At 35.0% G+C, this 24706-nt stretch overlaps 1 protein-coding gene and 2 long non-coding RNA genes across 3 annotated transcripts in view; all 3 read right to left on the bottom strand.

Annotated features, from left to right (window-relative positions):
- Positions 1-24706, bottom strand: part of LOC105201727 — a 56368-nt gene that overhangs the window by 7156 nt on the left and 24506 nt on the right. Inside the window, exon 8 of the mRNA XM_039456854.1 lies at positions 2433-2618. Within this exon, the coding sequence (XP_039312788.1) occupies positions 2433-2618 (186 nt within the window). The remainder of the gene's footprint in view (positions 1-2432; positions 2619-24706) is intronic.
- On the bottom strand, positions 16910-23234 carry LOC120359433. The gene is made up of 2 exons (XR_005576207.1): positions 21560-23234; positions 16910-18470 (listed from the first exon to the last, which is right to left on the bottom strand). It is a non-coding gene; the product is annotated as an uncharacterized LOC120359433 (long non-coding RNA).
- LOC120359434 lies at positions 19143-21553 on the bottom strand. The gene is made up of 2 exons (XR_005576208.1): positions 20857-21553; positions 19143-19660 (listed from the first exon to the last, which is right to left on the bottom strand). It is a non-coding gene; the product is annotated as an uncharacterized LOC120359434 (long non-coding RNA).

Below are 24706 nucleotides of genomic sequence, written 5' to 3'. Positions count from 1 at the left end.
ACATTCGTACAATTAATTGCGTTAAGATGTTGAAATAATAAAAATAAATCCTATATCAAACACAATCATAATGTTCGACAAAAATATGACGTCTACGAATAATTTTTCATGTTTTATTATTAAGAAAAACACGTAATGTGGGAGCATGAAAATTTATGATAGCAATTCTGATCGTGGGGCAGGCCCACCACGTCGGATCTCACGTCATCTTTCGCTGAGCGTCATCAACCGTGGCATACTGAACTTTGGACGCTACGGCGAGTGACTGAAGTTTCTTTCTACACAAGTCTTCCTGTCTCTTCATTTACAATTCGATATTTTTATCTTGTCGACGTTACCGTTCAGTGCTCACGCCAAACGATATGGCAAATGATTTGAACATAAATCAATACTTCGTGTTGCAAAAAATTGCCATTTCGTATATTTAATATTGAATTTATTTTTAGCCTGAGTCTCGTAAGTTCCATTAAGCCTTGAAAAAAGAATTCATGTCGATCATTCTTGGAACATGTTAAATAATAATAAATAAATTATATCTGTTCTTTGTTGCATACTTGGATTATATATGCTACACTATTCAATTGAGCATGTCTACGTATTAGATAAACAAGTTGTTTTGAATATTGCAGCATGTATAATCAAAGTATGCAACAAGAGATGCACATATGATTTTTTTATATTATTATAATTGAACATATTAAAAAAATGATACGATACATTTTTTCTTTTTAAGGTTTATCAGAATTTCTGATTCAAGGAAAAATATATTAAAAATCATTATAAAAAGTAATATATAAGTATATATAACAAATGTTGATAGATGACATTATTTAAAAATTTCATATTCGTTTTTCAATTCTATTGTATCAATTAATATCAGTATTTAATATTTATGCGTAATTTTTTAAATATTAACGTTCATGCAAAAATATATAAAAAAATTGATATATTATACGTTACAAATAAGATACGACAAAAATGATCAATCATCAAGTAAAATTTCAGATCATGATCAATCATCAAGTAAATGTCACATTTGTCAATAAAAATATGTTTACTTGAAAATATGACGTCTGCGAATATGACGTCTTTTTTTCATATGCAATTATAATAAATTAATTAATGAGTTATTTTTACAGAATTTATTCGATATTTTATCTTCTCTATCTGTAATTTAAAGTTCATTTTCAAAATCCGTATTATATAACGTTTAATTATACTTAAAAAAACGTTCGTGCTTTATATATTTTTAAAGAAATTTGTAACTCGAGGTCACAATAATTCTCTCCATCACTTCTTCGGTTTTCCCGTCCTCAAAAAAAAAAACGACGCACACATCTGTATCAAATAATCGGCTTCGGATTGAAGCGAGTGCAATTGCGCTCCGATTTCAATTCAAATATAACTAGGCAATTTCTATTGATAAAATCATACAACACGGAGGCTATTTCGCAATCGTGTTTGAAAGCGCATCTCTTATCATGTCATCGTTATCGGCCACTGTATTTCACAAACTAATTGCTCTAAATTAACAACCTTTGAATTCAAAGTTTTTCACCGATACGCTATACATTGAAAAAGAAATCTTGTATTTATTCGCGATTAGATAACTTTTACGCTTCATTTTGTCTCATTCCTTAATTTCAATTGCTTTCTAACAAGATAATGTTTTAATGATGTAACCGATAATTCAGGTTATTAACTTGTTATAGGTGAAATATGGTGAGTTAAAATCGAGATAAGATAAAATTCGAATTGATCCGATTTTGATCAGATCTGACCGACTCGATTAGACTCTTCTTTAGTATAATATTGAATAAAATGCAGCAAACTCAAAATATGAATAATATTCATATTTTGATTCTTGCATATTAAATAATATATTAATATCTTATTAAAAGCTTGTATTATAAAATTTGTGAATGTCAATTTTGTCTGTAAAATATAATTTTTATGAAAATGAATTAATTATTAATGCCCAAAATTATCGAGTAAAAAAAAATAAACAAAATCTACTTAAAATCACGTATTCTATTATTTCTAATTCTCAAAAAGATTTTTATCTCTTGTGTGATATATTTTATTACATAATCAATTCTTTTTCAAGTTTGATATCTGCTCGCTCGTTTCTGTTCGTCAAATACGAATAAATTTTATTTAAAAAATGTATTCTTTCATGAAACCAGTCTCGAAGAATTTTTCCCGCAATTATGTAAAACTGGTGAAGCCACCATTTCTCTCACGTGCGTATCACAAATTCACGGAGCACTCGCGTCGTTTTAATAACACAGGTACCGATAACAGGATAACAATAATCTGCGATTATCGGATTATTCAATCACTATCGATATCAGAGATTGCTTTGCTACTGAATCGAAGAAATTGGTCATTGTATTCGTAGGAGAAAAAATTCGCGAATTCAGTTCACTGACCTACGACGTAGTCCGCTTGCTTCATCATGGACGATTGCGCCGAATCCATAACCGGGCTGATGCTACCACTCGCGACTGCGTCCTCGCCACGTCCTATTCTCACCCCCGTCCCGAGAATGTTGTCCCCGGAGAGACTCGCTAGATGATGATGGTCGTTCTCCGACTTCACGATCACCGCTGACGTGGCTGCGAACAGAATTAAAGTTTCGGAAATGTAGCAATCGATCGCAAAGTCGACAAAGCAATAATGTTCTTACGCGCTGAGAAAACATACGGCAAATGCAAAAAATACTAGTACATCTCCTGTACTTTTTATATTCGCTGTAGTTTATCTTGAAATTTTATCGACCGAGTCTCCTACATGAAAATTTTTTGTGCAAATTTTATCATTATAAAATTTAACTTTTGTTACGTTTCAGATTAACGTAAGTTGGAGATATATATATAAAATTTTAAATCAAGGTTGAATTTAAAGTCTAGAAGATAAACATTTTCTGTTGTCATTAATACGAATTCCAAATGCTATGAAATAATTATTCTAAGCCACAGTCAAAAATTACTCCAAACCAGACAAAATGTTTCTTACAAATTTTTGCAAGAATACTGCAAATAAACTTTTACTAATATTTTTACTATAAAAATAACATTTTATATATTTTTTTGCTGTCTTAACAAAACTTTATACTTAAATATTTCATGGCTAAAAGATATAAAAATAAAAAATATACATTTTATAGGAAATAACCAATACATTTATAATTTCTAATCAGAATTTCAAGTTAACGTGAACTGTTTTATAAATAAAATTTTAAATATCGTCATTTTTTTACATATTAAACTTCAATTGTTTCGGAAATCTGAAGTGCTGGTAAAAATTGACTTGCAGTATTCAAAAATCTATAAGGAACATCTCTAGGTCAATATAATTAAAAAAATATATTTTATAAATTAATCTATGTCATCTATATCGTTTTTACAATATTTCTAATCGCATAGATAAAAAAACAACTCTTCAATTTCACGATCTGAAATATTATTCTACATGTAGCTTCTCTCCTGTTTCGCGAATCCTGTATTTTAAAATCCGCAATAGAGATAACGAATTCAAAAATGGGTAAAAAAAGTTTTACATTTTATCGAACACTTCCAATGCAATTCTATATAAATTCCGGTTGCAGTCGCGATCGATGTTGTCGATAACTTTGAAGATAATGTATGCACGATGTAATCCGGATTTGCCTTGCAGGACAACAAACTCTGACATCGGTATCTCGAAACGGTAGCCGATTAAAAAAAAACCAATCGCGAGCGAGTCGCCGAAAGCCCCCGTTAACCCTCGCGTATCGATCTTGACGAGTCTCGATGCGGTCAAGGGGAGGAATAAGCGATTGGACTGCGTAGGAGTGCTTTATTAACGGATCGATAGGGTCGCGGTTTGTGTGGGAGAAGTCGCACGTTGTCATCCTCGAATCGCGTTGGAGCATCTTGATATCTCGTATTATGCCCTTTACTGCAACAATTGCTGTATCAGCATACGTTGCTCTATCATTCCATTCTTATTGAGCGTACTTCACAAAGCGTGTCAATCGAGTGTGTTTTAAATGGAAGAAAATGTCCTCTTTTAAAAAATTACTTTACAATTCCTTCTTCTTCTAATAAATTGCTCTCTGATGTATTTTTAATATCGAAGCAATTATATTTTTTTAAACATACATATATTTAAACATACAAATATTCAAATACATATTTAAAATACATTATTTAAATTCTTATGCAACATTATATATTATTTTTATAAATAGATTAATATATTACATATGCGATATGTAATATCAAAAACGCTAATCTTTTTATCTTATTAAATTAAAACACAAGGTCTCTAGCATTTGCAATCTACGTTTAATTACAAAATGACCTCGAATAGAATCTAAAAAAGTAAAACTGTAATAAAACGGAATGTATATTTGCATCGTTAGATCTGAGGAAACGCACACTCAATGTGTGTTCTGAATCTTTTGTATCTCTTCTCGGAATATACATACAATGTCTCGGTACTTTATCTGACACATGCTTGCAGAAGCTTAAAGCAATCTGCCAAACCTAATATTATTAAACGGAAACCTCTCAGCGGCCTCCCTGACTTTACCGGTGAATTAAACAGGATCGCGCAGGTTCGGGAATCGGCTTGTGCCCGGGATAACTCGTATTCGCGAGCACATATACGCATACCGTTACGGGATCTGTAAAGTTGACTCTGTTAATATAAAAAAAAAAAAATACATAAAGTTCTAGTGGCACTTTTCATAATTCTAGATAAAAATAACGAAGATTTCTGCATTTTTTATCCCAAAAGAAAAAAGAAAAAATGAAAAAAAATATGTTAACTTCAATAAATATTAGTATATTTGACAAAAGCTCTAGCTAGTACTCTACCGATGAATGTATTAACTTCAATAAATATTAATACATTTCACAAGAGTTCTAGTTAGTACTATCAGAGTTGTTGCAATAGAACTCTGATAGTACTAACAAATATACTAATATTTATTTTCTTGTACTTTAGAGGAGGAGGTGTCGTGCTAAATTCGCGAAGTTAGTGCATTTTTTCACTTCTTTTTTTTAAGTAAAAATACAGAACTCGTTATTTTTATAAAAACTTTCGGAACTATGAAAAGTGCCATTGGAACTGTATGTATTTATTTCAGATTAACAGAATGTCGTGCCAACCTCACGGATCCTACCGTTACGCGGTTACCACCGATTCCGGAGCGCCGGGGTTTTTCCGCCGATCTCTCGAGACTTGCTCTCGCGAGAGAGAAGCCGACCCACATCCGGGGCACCCGCCCATAAAACACGTTTACGGCAACACGCGTACGTCGTTATCGCGAGCAGCCGCAAAAAACATCCCCCGGGGCAAAACGCCTTTTTTTGTTCCTCACAACGTTAACACGTCGCGTTACCGTTATCGCGCGAAACATACTCCGTGAATTATCCTCCTCTCCCGTTCCCCGGGCAAATTGCGAAATTGCGCGCGAAATTTCAGGCATTCTCGCTCGCGCCAGGGAGGACGCGCGAGGAGGAGCGCAGCGAAATCGCCGTGCGCTTTTATTGGCAAGTAGCGGAATCGCGAACAAAGCACTTGCACAAGCTTCGATAAGAGTAATCTTAAAAGGCGTTACGCGCATACGGGCGATAAGGCAGCGATGCTACAAAAGAGCTATAAAAAGAGCCTTTTATCTTTTGCTGCAACTTGTAACGACCCGTTGCTTAAGGAGTATCAAATTTTGACACCGATGGAAACAATTTCATTTGGTACGATGAGAATAACAACTTGTTTTTACCGCGAATTTATTGTTGCTGGAAAATTACATTTATTTTTAGTAGCTCACGAATGCGAACTAATTGATTGCGAGATATTGGATTGAATGAGATCCATTTAATTTAATTTTAAATGAACTTTTTTAACTTCTATTAAATACACTTACTATTAAAACTCTATCAGAGTTTTTCCAAAAAATTTAAAATTCTGTTAAATAATTTTTAATAAAGTTTATAAACTTGTACTAAATACTTTATTAAATATCTTCTCTTATTAAATATCTAACCTACTCGAGTTTTCAAACTTCTATTAAATGTCTTTTTTATTAAAATTCTACTGAAGTTTCAAAAATTCTATTTTTAATCTATTAAAACTATTCCACTAGAGTTCTTAAAAACAGAATTTTAAAAACTCTATTAAATAATTTTTAATTAAGCGTTTAAACTTCTACTAACACATTTTTTAATAGTAGTCTACGCTACATTCTTTATTAAAACTCTATTGAAGTTTATAAAGTTCTATTTTTCTCTTAAAATTCTAGTAGAGTTTCAATAGAGAAGGTATTTAGTAGAAGTTTAAAAATTATTTAATAGTTTTAAAAATTTTATTTTTAAAAACTCTATTAAATAATTTTTAGAAAATAAAATAAATTAAGTTGGTCTATTCTATTATGATCAAACGGAGAATAATTTACGAAGAGGAAAGGCTTGGAAGAATCTAATCCGTATCTAATTCTACTTATTAGAAACAAATGTTTGATCTTCCGTTGAGATTGATCCCATGATACATTCGTTTTTTTTCTTTCGCGTGCTCCAAGATAACGACGGGTAACAAATACAGTTTGAAACTTCATCCTATTGTATTTCATTTCCTCTATGCAAAATTTATGAAGCGTATTATTCTCTCGAACTTCAACCTTAAACTTTCCCGAGTACGCAGCTGGGCCCAGCTGCTAATGTAGAACTGACGATTCCACAGAATCATGCTAATATTTACCGAGGCGCGATTGCGTTTACCAGAAGACGTTCTCGGGAAAATCTTGCTCTTGCTCCTCCCTTGAAACTAATTTTCACTCGACGAAGAAACGATGCTTTCTTCGACTACTGCTGCCGCGCTACTCGCGAGCAAACGCTCCGCGATGACTATAAATACTGTCGTTTACACAGAGTGTTCCAGAATTGCGGAATAGAACAGAACCGCATTATGATCAATTCAAAGATAATTTTTTCGATAACGGGCACGTCGAGAGAGATCCATTATCGAGCGCACTCTTCGTACTTCGAATACTGTGCGTTATAATTACATTTCGAAGTGCAATTCTTTATTCAAACAAAATCTATTTTGCATTAATGGAAAAGTTTCGTTATCTATCTTCTCTCACGAAGCTCGGACCTTGCGTAACGATAACTTCATCTACTTCCAATCTTAACTGTACGAAAACTAGTTTGCTTGGATACATTTTTCTAATTCAGTGAAATAATCTATGAGATGAAAAGTTACACAAATCGTTTAAGGACACCCTATACATTTACACAAAGTGTATTTATCCAAGCGCAAACAAACGTTGAATCGCGGAGCAATTGTAATACAACCGATGCGCCTCGATAAGAGAAGATAATTTCCGAGGAAACGCAAAACATTTGTAAAAGCTGATATTAGCAAAAATTTTGTCACATTTTTGTATCTTTTTTTTTGTAAAATATCAAATCTAGAAACTTGAAATATTTCTCTAAATAATCTATCTTTAAATTTCTACATCTTGACTAAATTTCTATTTATATTGTTACATAATTCTTCTTCATAAGATAGAGATATTCACATATGAATATTACAAAATCGAATGTTAGATAATAACTCATATGTTGAAACCTTATGATCTATTTTACCTGCTAAAATAATTAGGAGACAGTTGCTAAATGCGTACTACTTCAGTTATTTTAGATGATATTTCCCGCTTGGTATTTATTTGTATGCAAATGAATATTGTAAATTGTGGCTCGATGTTTTGGGCTATTACTGTTTAATCAATAATAAAGTAATTTGTTACACAAGTCTTTTAGCAACATATTAAAAAGATGATTTTACCTAAACCTAAATCGTAATCGTCTTTGAAAGTTAAAATTATTAAATTATCATAAAGTATGAATTAAAATTATTAAAAATATAAGGAATTATTAGCTAATACATATTTTATTAATAAATTATCAAAAAAAGATTAAATATTTAACAATTAATAAATAACGATAATAAAAAAGATTGCCGAAATAAGATTGTTGAAATAAAATTGGCTTGAATTGATGTTTGCAATTGACATTTAACTTATTAATATCAATTTGATTATTTTCACTTATCAGTCTTATGTTTATTGCAATAAAAAATGTGATGGTACGATTTAGGAAATTTGATAGATTTTCTAAAAATATCAATTTCATCTTTATAACAATTGCAAATATGTATATATAATTTATATAATATAAAATATTCTATAATAAACTTTTTATGAAAATAAAAAAAAATTCAGTATAAAACTGCACAATTACATTATTGCCAGCTTTATAAATTAAATAAAAATTAATTTCTTAAAGCATTGTTAGCACGTATAAAATAAGATGTAATTTGTTAACTTTTTTTTCTCATTTATATTACTATTTTCGCTACTAAATGCTTAAATAAAACAACTATAAAATGTTAAGATAAGATTTAAGAAATCGATACGCACGATTTAGTTCTTCCTTACAATTCAGTTAAAAAATGTAATTTCTCGTAAATTTGTAAAAACTCTTCATAATTTTCGTATATAATAATAACTCCATTCATAGAGCAAGCAAATTAGTTGCCTTTTACATTATTAAAACTGCTTGTTAAAATTGGCATGAAGTCCGTTTCCCAAACAAACTCCGCAAGTCTAAGACTCATTCAATTCAATTCAGTCTATTAAAAAAAAAAATGTCAAAACACACCGCTTCATATTTAAATTACGCATCTTGCAGTTTTTAATATACCTCGAAGTTAAGAAGCTTCTTCGCAATCAACCATAAAGTAAAGTTTCCGTGACTGCGACTTCGATTAATTTGTTAGCAATTCCGAATTCGTTCAATGTGACAGAGCAAAAAGGAGAGTTGAACTTCCACTGAAACTGAATTATTCAATCAGTTATCGATACCCCGCGATGAAGGTTACAAATAAACTCTTTCATTAAAAGCTAAAACGCTTTTTAACCCCTCGTTTCAACGACACCTGAAATACAATGCTTAAAATTCAGTTCGCACGATTACTTAATCATTCTACTTCGTGTATAAAATGTTAATATTTCCGCTGAAATTATCTATACGCGCAGTGCGTATTCAAACACATTTTAACATACATATGTATATTCAGCTTTATGAGTAGGGACGTATATTACACATGTAGTGAAATATCGCGATAGAACCCAACCCCTCGCTTGGTTTTTTTCCACTTTTCCGCTGAAAGAACGTTACTTAGGTCAAGTGGAGTATTTCCAGAGTAATTAACATAATCAACGTAGCTGCTTCTCGAGTGTTTATCATTCTTTCATTCATCGCGCTTAGAACACGTGAACACGCAAGCGCTCACGCGACAGCCGAATGACTTCCAACGAGTCATTTCCGTCGTACGATCTCGGATAACAAACAAATAAAAAAAGGGGAGAGAAAAGATTAAAGGGGCATCATCATCCGTGTCAACAATAACAACCGAGATGCGCTCTCGCAGCAAAATCGCGGGAAAGCGAAGGGTGGGAAGCATCGTACGATGCGTTATCGTACGACTCAGTGTAGGAAGATTTCGATGAAACTTACTGATTTCGCTCGGGTCATCGAGTATCGACGACTCCGCTGCAACACTCGCTGCATTCATCATCAATTTTCTTTTTCTTCTCTCTCCGCGTTACATGTACAGAGCACGCGTCAATCACGATGCTAACCGGGCGATTTCTTCTGAGAAATCAGATCGCTCGATAAGCGCGTGGAAAAAAAAAGAATGGAGCTAATCATGCGGGATCATTAAATGGAGCGAAGTGAATAGAGAGCAAGCGGGGCTCGCCACAATGACGGCTAAAACGGATTACGTTTCGACGGCACGTTTCTCGTGAAATAAAGTGCGGAAATGCCCAGATGAGTAACAGCGAATTCTGAATGAGAACTGACAAATTGCGGCGTAAATTAAGATGATTACTGACGTATGGGAATTATGTAGTCTTCAAATGAGAATTGGCTGCGTAACAGCAGAAATTTCCTAAAGTAAACTATGGCAGACGTGACGTTAAATTTAAAAATCGTTTCGCTAAAGGGCGCAATATGCAGCAAATTATTTTACGCTTTTCATGTCGTATATAAATTTTATTCCATGCATTTGTTTGTACAGACAAAAAGTGATAAATGTACCATATTTCCAGCTTTGAAACTACAAAGTGAATTTCGGCCTCTCAAATTTTATGAAAATTTATAAACAGAGATACGAATAACAACACTATTTTTAAAGGGAATTAAAAAACATTACACAGCTTTTGCACGTATATTTTTTAGCCGTGCCAGTTGAAAAATATAAATTTTATATCAATTCTAGATATTAATTATTTTTCTGATTTACTATTGAAGAAAGAAAAATATATAAAATAGGTTGTTAGTTAACACAATTCTACTCATCTAAAATGAAAAAATCGAAAAGGTTTTTAGTAAGTTATGAGTATGGCTAATACAGTCGGAACTAGGAGATTGGAATAAGAAAATATTGTAAATTGTTAAAATGGCGCAGTCGTAAAAAATAGTTCATTTGAAGATATCGCGAGAGAATAGAATGCCCGTTTAAAAATAGTGTTGTTGTTATTTATATTTCCATCTATAAAATTTCATAAAATTTAGGCGACCGAAATTTACTTCAAAAAGTATATAAATCTGGAAATAAATCTGGTACATTTATCACTTTCTGTCTGTATAAACAAACATATGGAATAAAATTTATGTGAAAAAATAGAGATCGTAGAATACTCCTAGTTCGGGCCATAAACAAACACGTGTTTTGTATGTATGTAAAAAATGTGAGGTCGATCGGTTCTATATTTTTTGGAGATATCATGTCAATTGACTAAAAAAACACTATTCCGAAAAAAAATATTTTGAGTACAGAGAGAAATAATATATAAATAATATAAACCCATACCCAGACAAAGATTTCTTTGAGTTAAAAAATATTCGTTTGATTTAAAGAAGTTTGAGAAAAAGTTTCTTTAAATTGAAAAAATTTTTTTATTGTTCCTTTTATTAGATTTAAAGAAATATTTTCATTGTGCAATAAAAATCTTTTTTTTTTTTTACATAAAAGAAATATATTTTTAAAATCAGAACAACTAAATAATTTCTTATATTTTTGTACCTTTTTTGAATTAAATAATTACTTATTTAAATAAATTTGAACAAATAATTTGTTTACTTTTAAAAAGGTTATTAACGTTATTTCTTGAAACGAAATAAATTTTTATTTATTTCAAAAGTATTTTTATCTCAACTTAAAAAACCAAGATAAAGAAACGATTTTATCAATATAAACATAATTTTTCTCTGGATGTATAACTGGGTTGTAACTTTGTTATTCTTTTGTATTTCTCGATAAAATCTTTTAGGAACATATTCCTGAGAAGTGTTTAAAACGTTTGAAAGAACAAAAATCGATTATCTTAAAAGTTCTAAAGCAGAATGCTTTAAGATAAATTTCAAAATAATGTTTCCTTTCTTCTTATTAAAAGTATTATTGTCTACATATGGAAGACTGAACGAACAACGCGTATCACAGTGAAAATGCAACTGAAACGCTTTCTGATGCTGCCGGGCTATCCTTGCTTGCCGCTCAATCGCCGCCAATTGTCGGCAGTCCCATAACGCAGTTAATCCCTGAGAATAGTCGAACGAAATGGGGAGAGACCAGTCAGCCTTGCCTTTAATGCGATCCAGAATTGCTTTGTGGAACGATTACGGAGAATCTACGCGTCTAAAATTTTCAATGCGAATTTGCGTGGCTCAAGCGTGTGTTGACACTTCGTCTCGTGAGTTCAGTAGCTCTCAAATATATGCATATAAATGTATTTAGTTCATTTATACATGTAACAGATATTCAATATGTATATTAATCTATAAGTATTATTTATTATTGGTTTTATTTAAATTGTTATCTGGAAATAAAGTGGGTCTCTTAATTCTGCGCTGGGCTTTCGCAGTAATTTAGAGTCGAGGTGTAACAAATATTATTTAACGAAATGCAGGAAAAACTCTGCAAAATTATTTCCAAATGTTAGTAGAATCTGTGAATATGAATACGTAGTTTTAAATCACCGGTTATTAGTATATTTATTCAAAGGTACGAGCGTATTTAACATACATATGTTTAAAGTACGTTAAAATGTTAAGCATTTAAACACATGCAAATTTTAAGTACGCTGAATTTTAACGTGATCAATAAAAGCAAAACAGACGTTTCAAACAAACGACACGCGAGAATGAAAAAGTTAATAATTTAAACAAATTGTTGAAGTCAAGTTTCGTTACATATGAGGAAAAACATGAATTCGAAACGTTTAATAGGACTATTTGTCATTTGAGCGTTTTTGTTAAATCAGCATGAATTCGTGGGTTATTGTACCCACGTGCTTGTTGCAATAATTCCGTGACGGTCCAAAGTCCAACTATGCTTTGGCATAGTTGGACAAGCCGAGCAATTTCAATGCGACTGTTGTGTTCCGAATTGCGTCATCCTTTCTGGGAAAGAATTAATTTTAGAGCGAGCGCCGCGATCTTTTGAAAAACGGAAATTCGTTCCGCTGATGTGGATATCAATCATAAAATTATTTATTGTTATTTCTTTGAATGGCACGTTCGAAGAAATAAATCGCACATAAATATGCAATAGATATATATCTTAACTATAATTAAAATGTCGATTGGAAACGTCTCAAAAAGTCTCGAGAAGATGCAATTGTACAACAATAACTACCTGTCATTATCGAAGCTGGAACAAAAAAAGAGTAAGACAAATAATTTCAAAATGTTTGACCCGGAGAAGATTAGATTTCGGTATATTTATTTTGACGCTTTGAACCGAATCCGAATGTTCAAATTGTCCATCATATCACAATTTTTTTATCGATAAAGGAAATATCTTGATTTTACAGTATTTTTAGAGCCATTTATGACCTGGATTTTAATATGCAAGCTGGTCGATTAAAAATGACTGTATTACGTACTTGAATTCTTCATATAACGTATTTTACTAGGTACTTCATTAACGAGTTATCTAGGAGTTCCGCGACTTTTTTCAATTACCCTGAATATTTACATACTTAGAAGTAATTGTACATGTAAATATGTATCCAGACATTTCTTACGCCATCCTGATGTTCAAGAATTCAAGTATGCACGAGTTGAAATTTTATTTCTACCTCAGTTTCCTTCACCTTAGACCTTTTACACTTGCTTTGTTACTTTAAACGATTCAAACGGACTACTTTCGCGTCTATTGATTACAATAGAGAGTTTTAAGAGGTTTTGGAGAGTTTTGAGAAGTTTGAAATCTTTTTTAACATCGAAACAAAAATTTTCTAATAATTATCATTTGGGGTTCAAGATAGTAGCTAAAAAAATATAATCGAGTTCGAAAATAAAAATAAAATTTCGACACGAGTATAATAATGTGGTCATTTTTTACTTTCTAAAAATACTGCTACTGAAAATCAAGTTCATCTTCCCATCGATAAAAAACAATTGTGACGTGATGGGACAGTTTAAACATCAGAGTCGGTTTCAAAGCGTCAAAGTGCATAAGAATACCGTGGTCTAATATCCGGATCAAACATTGAATTTTTTTTGTGTGCCTGCGTAATTGAGACTGTACAAGCGGCGAATATATCTTTTTTTTTTATGGAAAAATAGTATACCGAGAAAAAAATCGGAAGCTATTAGCGAGCAAATGTTACCTGTGACGTTATCCTCAATATTTATTGGTTAGAAAAAAATTTATTGCGATGACGAAATTCCCGTGGCATATTTTTCATTTCAGCGAAATTATAACTCATTTCTCTCGACGCTTGATTTATTCGGAATATTTTATTTTGCCGTATTTAAAGACTTAAAGAGTTATTTCAGTGAAATAAAATTTCTATCTCACAAATAAATTCATAAAGTTTGTTCTTAATGCACTGAGTGCCAAATCAAATGCGAGAGGACAATTTGTAGTTTTCATATAATTGCATAGTGTGACGAAATTACGGTATAGTCATAACATGTCGGGTTGCATTATTGGGTTACACGAGAGTGTCGGCCTAATGGAAAGGAAGGGAGGAATCCGGAGCGGGTATGAGATGCGTCTCGCATACGTTACGTCAGTCACGTACACCCCGCATGCAGAAAGAGTGAACATGGAACACAAGGCCGGCTACGTGCGAGGTTATCGGAAAATCGTCCAGTCAGAAGAAATAATTATTTATATAACAGTTTTAAACACACTATTTTTTTAAACCCACTTTATAATCAGTATTGGGTAAGTTAATTCAGCTTTTTATAGGCTGTTAACTTTAACTTCAGTTAAAATTAATTCCATTAAAATTACATGAACAAAACAATTAACTAATTAAAAATTACGTTAAGTTGAAATTTAATTTAATTTTTAGAAAAGCATTATTTACATTAAATAAAAAATTCGTACGTATTTAAAATTAAGTTACTCAAATTATAATATGAAATACTTAATTTGCAAATTGAGTTTTTTATGGAATAAGAAATCTTGCTTTTCATGTAAAAATATGTTTTTTCTAATTTTTCGTTTTACATACATCAATTTTTTTCCCTAGAAAAAAGTTAATAAATTAAAGTTTATGCGCTTCAAACCTAACTAGTTAAAATTAAAAGTTATTAACTTTTTACTATCCACCCCTGATTGTAATATCAAGTTTATATGTAAAATTTACGTACTACCCTAATATTCCTTTACGAAAAGAATGCTGGAGTTACGCCAGGTATTCTTATAAAAATTTTAATCCCTGTTGGACATTTAATTAGATTTAATCTTAGATTTTGTTATCAATCCAGTTTGGACCATGAGGGCAGCTTCTAGACGAGCCTGCTCAAATGCAATTTGTGAGATATATTAAAGTTGATTTAAACTAACTAATGCCAGTTCTAATCTTGGAAATATAATATCTCGAGCTCCGGTCTTTTTACGAAAAAGCCATTCCTCGTGACACGCGGTTGGTTGCTTCGCGGTGAAGCGCACCTCTCTCGCTGAATCAACATATAATTTAACGTCGGCCGCGCAAACAAACGAACAAACGTCGTCTTCGCGACGGCGAAATTTAATTCCGCCACCGTCGCGCAAACGAACTAATTCCCTTTGTGCAACTTTTTTTCCGAATGGCAGACGGCGTTTTAATCGATTTTATCCCAATCAACGGGATTTTACGTCCCGTCGCGCGGGCTCAATTTGACGAACGGTTCGGACGAGCGATTTGATATCGGAACGATCATTATTATCCTTTGATGCAAAAGGCTTAAGCTAGATACACGGGAAACGCTGATGAAAAGAGTAAAGTGCGATGCTCATCTCCGTAGTGATGGAATTAATAAAGAAAATAGAGTGTAGCAGTAATTAATAAAAATTTTATGACGATGAAGTAAGATGTCACGTTCAGAATATTAAATAAAATCAAATATTTTATCCTTTGATGTCAAAGACTCAAATTAGATACACGGCGAGGAAAGGAGTATAAGGTATGACATGAAACTTCGTAATGGCAGAATGAAGCAACATGTCGCAATAAATAATAACGTCCAAAATATTATAACGATAAAAAGTGTCGCGCTCAGAATATTGTAGTAATTGAATGAAATCAAATATTTTATCCTTTGATGCAGAAGGCTTAAGTTGAGAACGGGAAACAGAGTAATGTACGTTGTTTCCCGTTCTCAACTTAAGCCTTCTGCATCAAAGGATAAAATATTTGATTTCATTCAATTACTACAATATTCTGAGCGCGACACTTTTTATCGTTATATTTCGGACGTTATTATTTATTGCGACATGTTGCTTCATTCTGCCACTACGAAGTTTCATGTCATACTTTGTACTCCTTTCCTCGCCATGTATCTAACTATGTACATTACGCTGTTTGCCGTATGAATTTCATAAAATAAAAAATAAAATAAGTTTATAACAACAAATGATAAAATCTAAAAATGTATGACGCTAAAATAAAATGTCACGCTCAGAGTATTACGATAATTGAATAAAATCAAACGTTTTTACATGAAGTACAAATATTAATTTTCATTAACGTTTCAATTTACTCTTCTTATTGAAAATCAATATCCACTAATAATTTAAGAATTTTTATTGCCTGGAAATAAATTATATTACCGACTACTTATTATAGCTCACTCCAACAGTAGCAACTCTATTGTAATTATGTTTCACTAATTTGCGGTAACAATTAATGATAAAATTAAATAGACAGTCGATCAAATGCCAGAGAAATTTAACAGAGCTCGGTGCGCATTAGAACGTTACAATTGAGGAAGCATCCCAGACAACACCATGTCCAAAATCGAGTCATTAGACGTCTTAAAAACAATGTTAAAGATGACTCTTTGAGTTATATCGCGATGAGATACCTTTAAGATGCCTTTAAGTCGTTTTATGTCTCCATTTTGGACATGCGTGCTGTCTGGCACATCATTTCGGAGCGTCAGAACAGCAAAATTTCAAAATTCGAGTTGAACAATTTTCCTAATGTTTACATACGAGTTGCGTTCGGAGAGCGCGCTATAGACGCTATTCCGTCGTTCTACCTTTATCGGTCATTAGACTTAAAAGAAGAATAAAACGACGCAATAGCGCCGATAGCACGGCTCCGCGAGGAAGCAGCCGTGGAAGAAAATCATTTCAAAGTTTAGACAACCGAGGCACGTTTCGCGTTTCTACGTTGTCTTCGGTCACACCCGATTTCGGATTCATGCTAAACAATATTTTCGTCGTTTATTTCGAAATATACGCGTAAAAAGTGTGTGACACTCACTGATCAGGTTCCTGAAGGTATCGGTGAATATTCGAATCATCGTGATGGGTCTGTCTACCTCGAGATCCGACTAAATATCTATTATCTCGTGTCCCCGGCCGTCTGTCAGCTGCTGCTGCGCACCACCACCACCATCACACGATCCCTGCCGCACGTTGCAACAGTACGATTCTCTCTTGCACTTGTGCCGCCTCCACTAGATCCTACCAAAGGTCCGAGGGATTCGCGTTAAATCTCTTGAGAACTCCCACTTTCTCCCTCTCCTCTCTACCCCACCCTCCCCTCTTTCTCTCTCTCTCTCTCTCTTTCTCTCTCTTTTTACTCGCACGAGGCTGCCGCGTGGTTCATTCACGAAAGAAAAAGGAGAAACGATCGCGATTCCTCTCGCGAGAGAAAAGTTCGCAAACGGATCGTCTGAGAACTCGCCGGAAAAATCGCAATGAGATGAAAAATGCAACTGAAGCCACAGCTAATTTGCAATTCGCCCAGACCGAAGACTGTCCAGGGACGGGGGGGGGGAGGTTTTGCCCTCCTCCTTCTCCTCCTCTCCCGCAATCACAGGATGATGAAATTCAAAGTCTGTCGCGGCGCACGTCGCGGACAATCCAATATCTCTGAAATGTGTAATTTTCTTGATGCAGCAGGAAATTGGGGGCTCTCTCGATTTCTCTCCCGCTTCTACGACGTCGGAAAAGATGTTTCAGTCTTCTTCAAAATTCTCCGCGCCTTGAATGCAGGATGAAGTCTAATGTATCTCCTTAATAAGGAACGATACGTCGCCGGAAGTTCAAATTCCAAAAGTCTCCTCATCAATTCTCACAGCCTGCTTGTCGCAAAAGACCCGTATAGAGAGTCCTCGAATGTTTCTCACTTATATTTGTCGAGAAGAAATTCTGCAATTTCCTTCCTCGTATCCTCTCCTCTCAACGCGGAAGACTTTGGAAACAGTCGCTCGCTTATTCCCGACTCGAGGAAAAGTCCGAGATTTCTTCTCGCGTGGCCTCGAAAATTTTTTACCGCCGTTCTCCTCTCGAGAGATCACAGAGGGACTTCGTTCCGAAGGAAAAGTCCGCCCGGGATGTGTCTTCCCTTCCTCGGTCCTCGGGATTCCGAGTCCTCGCGCGATGGAATTGGATCACGTCGCGAGGGAAACACACGCGCACGCCGTCACCGCCGGGAACGCTCTGCCGCTCGCGTCATCGTCATCGGTCGTCGCGCGCTCGCCTCCTCCACCTCCCTCGCTACGGCCGAACTGTACTTTGACACCGACGTCGCGACGTCGTCGTTGCGGCACCGACTGAGCTGATCCGACGCTGTTCCGTCGGCTTTATTGTCCAGCTAGCAGCGCGTAACGCCTTCGCCGCATCGCCGTGCCCTTTGAACCCTACGAGGAGTGGCGAAACGGAAGGAGCCGCGCTATCTTTTATCGGATACTCCCTCGAACGCAACTCTCTCGCGCGCCGCTGCGTCTTCCTCCCCTTCTACTCTCCCTCCCGAGGAATTTTTAGTTGTCGTCCTACCCCACGATAAGAGACGAACGGAGTTTCTTCCTTGTAATTAACGTTCTTTGCATGTGGATTTAAAGCACGTTAATGAGCCTTGTCGTAGGATGGGGAGCCGGTTTAAACGATTATACGGATGTGGCCTGTGGATCAAATGATCAATAATCCAGAAAAAGATATTTTCTGGAATATCTATGCACGTGTATGCACGTGATTGCTGCGGTGTGGCACAAAGTATGTACGTGATCGGTGATTACGCAATCTCGTCGACCGGAAAACTTTTTCAAGTCAGCAAGATAATTTTTAAATGAGAAATCCAAGATAAAATCAACATTTTGTTTCACTTTTTAGATTTTCCACTAATATGAAAGATAAAATAAAAATAAAATACGACAGTTAGTTCGCCGTCAGATTTTTAATTGCTTCTCAAATCAAATACGATATCTGATATTGTCTAATATTAGAGCATGTTGGAAAGATATATTAATCTCTGTATCAAAAAAGTAGATTTCGAAGAATAATTATTATTACAATTTACCGTTAAAAATGTATTTTTTCCTTAATTATTGTTTCAATACAAAAGATACAATAATTTTATTTATACTTCTTCATCGATCATGATACAATTCGGATGTATTTATTTTTAAATATTTTCCACTAATATAAAAGTTAAAGTAAAAACAAAATAAAATCAAACGTGTGATATTTATATTAGAAAATATTAATCTACATATGTTAGAAAATTATATAAAAAGAATTTAAAACTAAATTTTGAAGGATTAATTTTCTACTAAAAGAAAAAAATTTCTTTGTCATTTTTGTTTTTTTTTCCTTAATTATTAATTTGCTGTTTTATGTTTTAATACGAAAGATTCAACAATCTTATTTGTCTTCTTCGTTGATTATGATACAATCCGGATGTATTTGTGTCCTTGAATACTTTCCATATGAAAGTTAAAGTAAAAATAAAGTGTGATGGAGCGCATAATGTATATTATATCTATATTAGAAAAATACATTAATCCATGTATGAAAAATCTAAAAATCAATTTCGAAAGATAATTTTTTGTTGAAAATATATCTATTTCGTTATTTTCGTATTTTTCTCCTCAATTCCGAATCCGAAAGAGTCAATGATCTTGTTTATCTTCTGTGACAGATCCCGATGCAATCTGGAGATGTATTTGTGGTATTTAGCTTGCATTCTCGCTGCACCAAAACATTTCGCTTAAGTCCATTCGAAGTTCGTCGTAATCAAACTTAGAGTGATGATTTGTCATAGTGGCCTTGTTGCGCGACAAACATGTTGTGCTTCGGGCGAGGTTTACGAAGTCTTTTTAAAAGAGAACGAGAGAGAAAGATAAAAAGAGATAGAGAGACAGGAATAATCGCTTTAATAATAAAAAAAAAAAAGATATGTAGGTACGAGAGAGAGAAAGAGAGAGAGAAAGAGATTACAAACGAAAGTTTGTTCCGTTTCGCAGAGAAGCAAAAACGCAGAGCGAGAACTAGGATATCTCCATTTTTTTTTTGCTCAACTGTGGTTTCCTGTGGAGTGCGTGCAGGTTGAAAAGAGCTTTATAAAACTTTTCCGTCAGCCCAAATCGCATTAATAATCTAAAAAGCTCGAGACGAGAACACTTAAAAATATTTAAATTTTTTACCAGCAAACATAGCCAAAGCTTTTATAAAATAAAAAAAAAATATTGCTGACAACTTTTTCAGGATTTGTATCAATTAAAATCTCATTCTGTAATTAAAGTCGAAAAGTTGAAAATAATTAAAAAAATCGATTAAAATATTACGCAGTAACTACACTGAGAGAAAAATTTCTAAATTTTAATAAATATTTATTCGACAGTATTAATACAATATTTACTAAATGTAAATATTTATTTAGCACAGAACCACTAATTTAAGCATCATTTTTTCTTACAGAATAAATATTTGTGTACCGTAAGTAAACATTTTATTAGTACTAATCAAAAAAATATTTATTAAAATTTAGGAATTTTTTCTTTCAGTGCATAATTCCAAAAACTTATAATTTATAGAACTTGTAATAGGAAAATAATAGAATTTCTAATAAATTAATAAAAAAATTGATTTCTAATAAATTTATAATAAATAAAAAGTAAATTCGTATTACGTTTATAACTCGAATTAATGTTGCACATCGTTCTCGCATGTTGTACGATACATTTTTGAAGCTCGCTGCAATTGTAATCGAAATACCAATCAAATTTTAATAAAATTCGTACGTGTCACGTGAATTGGATTGATATTTGATTTATGTTTGATCGAAACTTGGAAAAAAATATCGCGTTTATATAAACCCGATAATTAAAGCAACGTATCTCGAGCTGACGGCGCATGATATTTTAAATTCACGCTGTGCAATTAAATTTTTTCGTTGTTTTTTTTCTCCCCTCGTTTAAACAATAAGATCTCTACGTATACGCGTAAACCGCTCGGATGGAGATACCTGGTTCTCGTCTCCATCGCAAACGCATTCTCTCGTACACGTACCCTTCTCTCTCTCTTTCTCTCGGACGCGCTCTCTCCTCCTTCTTCAACCACAACGATGAGTCATTACAGCTGGGTACAAAGTCCATCGACAATCGGCCCGCTCTCCTCGTCCCTCGCGATATTCCTTCCCGTACATACACGCGTTCCCGCGTGCGACTCCGGCTCGGCGATTTGGTTACCTAAGAGACTACCGAGACTCCTGCCGCGGAGTCAACCGGTGCGCGACTTTGCGACACCGCCCACCGCCAACATTTCCCTTTATCTCGATCACGTTATTTATTTATTCGTTTCTCCACCCCTCCCTCTGCCTCTTCACTTCTCCCCACCCCTCCGCGCCAGTTTCGTGTGACTTTGCACCGTGTAGTTACAGCTCGTTAAGGCATAATTAACGGCTCAATTGCCCGCTCTCTGGGCCGGCTGAACTTTGCCCGCCACGCAGCACGCGCGTGTTCACCAGGAATCGCGATTTCGTCGCCAACCTTGGCGAGCCGCCCGCGTCAGTTCCGTTCCTTCTACACACCTACCAGAAACCGCTGCATTCTCTTAACGCCTTTACGTCGCGTTCAATCGAACTGCAACCTCGGACCCGAGACCTTTATCGCTAATGCAATTTTTTTCTTTTACATCTAGATTACGATTTTTCAAAACTTGCCATGCGTTTTCTATTTAAAAATCTTTTTGTGTGTGTCTTTTAGAAATTTACCTGGAGAGAGTCACTTGTTTCAGAATTGAATTCTTCAAACGAACAATTTCTTCGCGAGGACTATTTAAAAGAAACACATGTGGTCTCGCGCTACTTGGCGCTACTGCCGTGTCTCTTGACTTTCCGTTTTAGAATTCTGCTTGAATTTTGGCGAGAGAAGCCATAGAGTCTTCCTTTAGCTTTGATACATTTTAAAACGTCTATTCTTCAAGGATTGATTCTAGGATCACGTCTTCGGAGCATGGAAATGGAAATAATCTTGTGGATAGACTTCTTTGTTCAAGACAAATGGCTCGCTCACTTTTTCAGGTTTTCCCTTTTTTTTCTAAAAGGACATTCTCAGAGAGCACGTTCTCTCTTCAAGGATACTCGCTCTCCTATTCTACGGGGTCCTTTAGAAGATCCTCGGCATGTATCAATTTTCTCTAAGACCTCTCAAAGTGTCTCTCCTTATTTTAACCAGAAATTCGTCTCTCTAAAAGGACTCTCGCCTCTTACAGAATCAAACTCTTAGAGCATTCTTCCTCGCAGCAACATGGCATGCTCTTCAGAACAGGTCTCCTGCCCCGAGAGCTTTGTTTTCCCGAGGATCTGCGTCGATCCTCCTCTCTCTCTTTCTCTCTGTTTGCGGAGCGAAGATTCTTCCTCCACGAAGTTGATCGACTTTCCCCGCGTGGATCTACTCGGTGGCAATGTTTCGACTCGGTCTCGCGATGGTGACCTTGACGACGACACGGTCGCGGGGCGACCCGAGGTGCGGCGAGCAGGGTGGCTCCTCTTCGTGGTCGCGTGTCTCAGGCTCGCGATAGCCCCGCGCGTGCGTGGCGGTGATGCGTGATCGTCGCGGGTAAGCGTGCGTGCGTAAACGTGAACACGAGCTCTCCATTGATAAACAAAGGGCCGGTCGGTGATGAAGTGAGGACGCGATGAAGGAGCCACTCGGTATATATCAGAAACGCCGATGGCGACTGGAGGAGGTTCCCGCTGGCATCGGCGGTTGACGTTGCTGCTCCTCCGGTGAGGGAGAACTTCGGTGCCGCGGTGGTGGTGAGGGCAACGACGTGCGCGAGGAGGGGAAGGAAAACGTATGCCGTACGCGGGAGGGAGTAAACAGGGCCAAGCGTTGTGTGTATCCCTTCTACAGCGTTCGTGATCCATCCCCGCTTTCTCTCTCTCTCTCTCTCTCTTTCTCACTCTCTCTTGCTCGCTCTTTTTCTCTCTCTCTGGCCACGTCGATGAGCTCGTCGAAAACAAGTTGGCCGTTCTCTTGGCGCGCGCGATAGGTCGAACTAGACGCGAACATGTTTCAGTTTCGCGGAGAGAACGCAGGGACTAGAATCGATTTTGGTGGTGGGCAAACAGCTGGACGGCCGCGCTATGCGCGGCACCACGTTAATTCTGCATAACAGAGAATACTGTGAAGTTCCGATGTTGGAGCATAACAAGTTTCCGACGTCAGAAATTAATAACGACCTCTGCAGCGTCAGTGCTGCTGCCGCTCGCTGATACGGGGAGCAATAAAATTTTTTAATTTTACAATTTTCGCCCAAAATTTAATAACTCCGCATCAAAAGGTTTTGCAGGTTTCGCTTGCACAATTTTCCGTCAGAGTTTAACAATAAATTTGCACCATAAATTTTTGTAATAAAAAATACATAGTTAAAATGTAATAAAATTGAATAACCTACAAAGGATAAATTTTCTTTTTCTTTTATGCCCGCGCTCGTCTGCTGCTCTGAATTAAAAGTATTCAATTTCTTCGTCCAATTTCAAAGCAAATAATAATTATAACAATTTTGTAATATTGGAAGCTGATAATGAGCCAATTATCAAATTTCAATATTATACTCTGTTCTTTATTATGCACTGAAGGTCTGAAACATAAGGAGTATCCTTATAATTTTATCTTTCATTCTGTTAAAACTTCGATTAAAACATAATAAATACAAAAGTATATGCAATATTTATTACATTAATTATATTAATATTTATTATATTAAACTATATATATATATATATATATATATATATATATATATATATATATATAATAAATGCAAAAAAAGAAATAGGATCATTTTATGCTAAGCAAGGAATCAGATAACGAGCAAATCTAGTTGTTGAAAAAAAATATTAAAATTAAATATTATTCCATTTCACTTAAACGAGCACAAACATGTTTCGACTTTACGGAGCCTTCTTTAACGTCAGGTCAAGAAGGGAAAAAAGAAAAATAAATTCAACATACTCATAACGTAAGAAAAATGCAAACACCCAAGTAGATATTAAATTATATTATTGACCACGGAATTATAAAAATTATTAAAGGCTGGTTGAAAATATGATTATAAAATTGCAAAAAAAGCTAAGACAAGTGGCAAAAAATAGAATGACTAAAAATGCAAATTTGAGCAAGGCCATTACAACAGGCATTTTGCTATACAGAGAAAAAAATATCTCAAAAATTTTTACCTAAGACAAGAAAAATTATTACACCATGATTTTAAGAAAATTATATTTTTTTTTCTTTTAAAAAATTTTTCTTTCAATGTATAAATAATTATTTAGTATATTAATTTAATAGAACCTTCAATATTTATCGAGAGAAATTAAAATATTTTCTACAAGTAGTTGACAAATAAACCCTAGCAAATTCGATGGACTTTGGTCAACTTCGCTAGAACATTTAACCAAAGTTCTCGTTTTCAGCAACAGATCGAGGCTACACTTTCACGAAGCCAGCTCGAGCGGTGCAGCTGTGCGCTCTGTTGTTTTATTCTACTAACTCTAAATTTATCACTGAGAAGAGAGGCGAGAGAGAGAGAGAGAGAGAGAGAGAGAGAGAGAGAGAGAGAGAGAGAGAGAGAGAGGAGGGGTGGAGGAGGAAAGAGAGAGAAAGATAGGCAGAATAACTTGAAGGAGGGGACGGAAATATCCCCACTACCCCTGTCGTCTTTTACTCCCCTCAGGACCACAAATCCGTTCGTCTCTCTCCTCCTCCTCTTGTCTTCGCCCGCTCGCGCTCCTTAGTGCTGCACGGGGCACAGGGACGACGTTGCAGCTGCGCGACTTCCGAATTACGTATGCATCTGCCCCGGCTATGCATACGCGGGTGCATCGCGCGGGACCGAAATGCTCTTTTTCCCA

The sequence above is a fragment of the Solenopsis invicta genome, chromosome 13 (assembly GCF_016802725.1).
Source record: "Solenopsis invicta isolate M01_SB chromosome 13, UNIL_Sinv_3.0, whole genome shotgun sequence".
Classification (NCBI taxonomy): domain Eukaryota; kingdom Metazoa; phylum Arthropoda; class Insecta; order Hymenoptera; family Formicidae; genus Solenopsis; species Solenopsis invicta.
The sequence above is the reverse complement of the archived record's forward strand: the minus strand, read 5'-3'. Positions and strand labels throughout refer to the sequence as shown.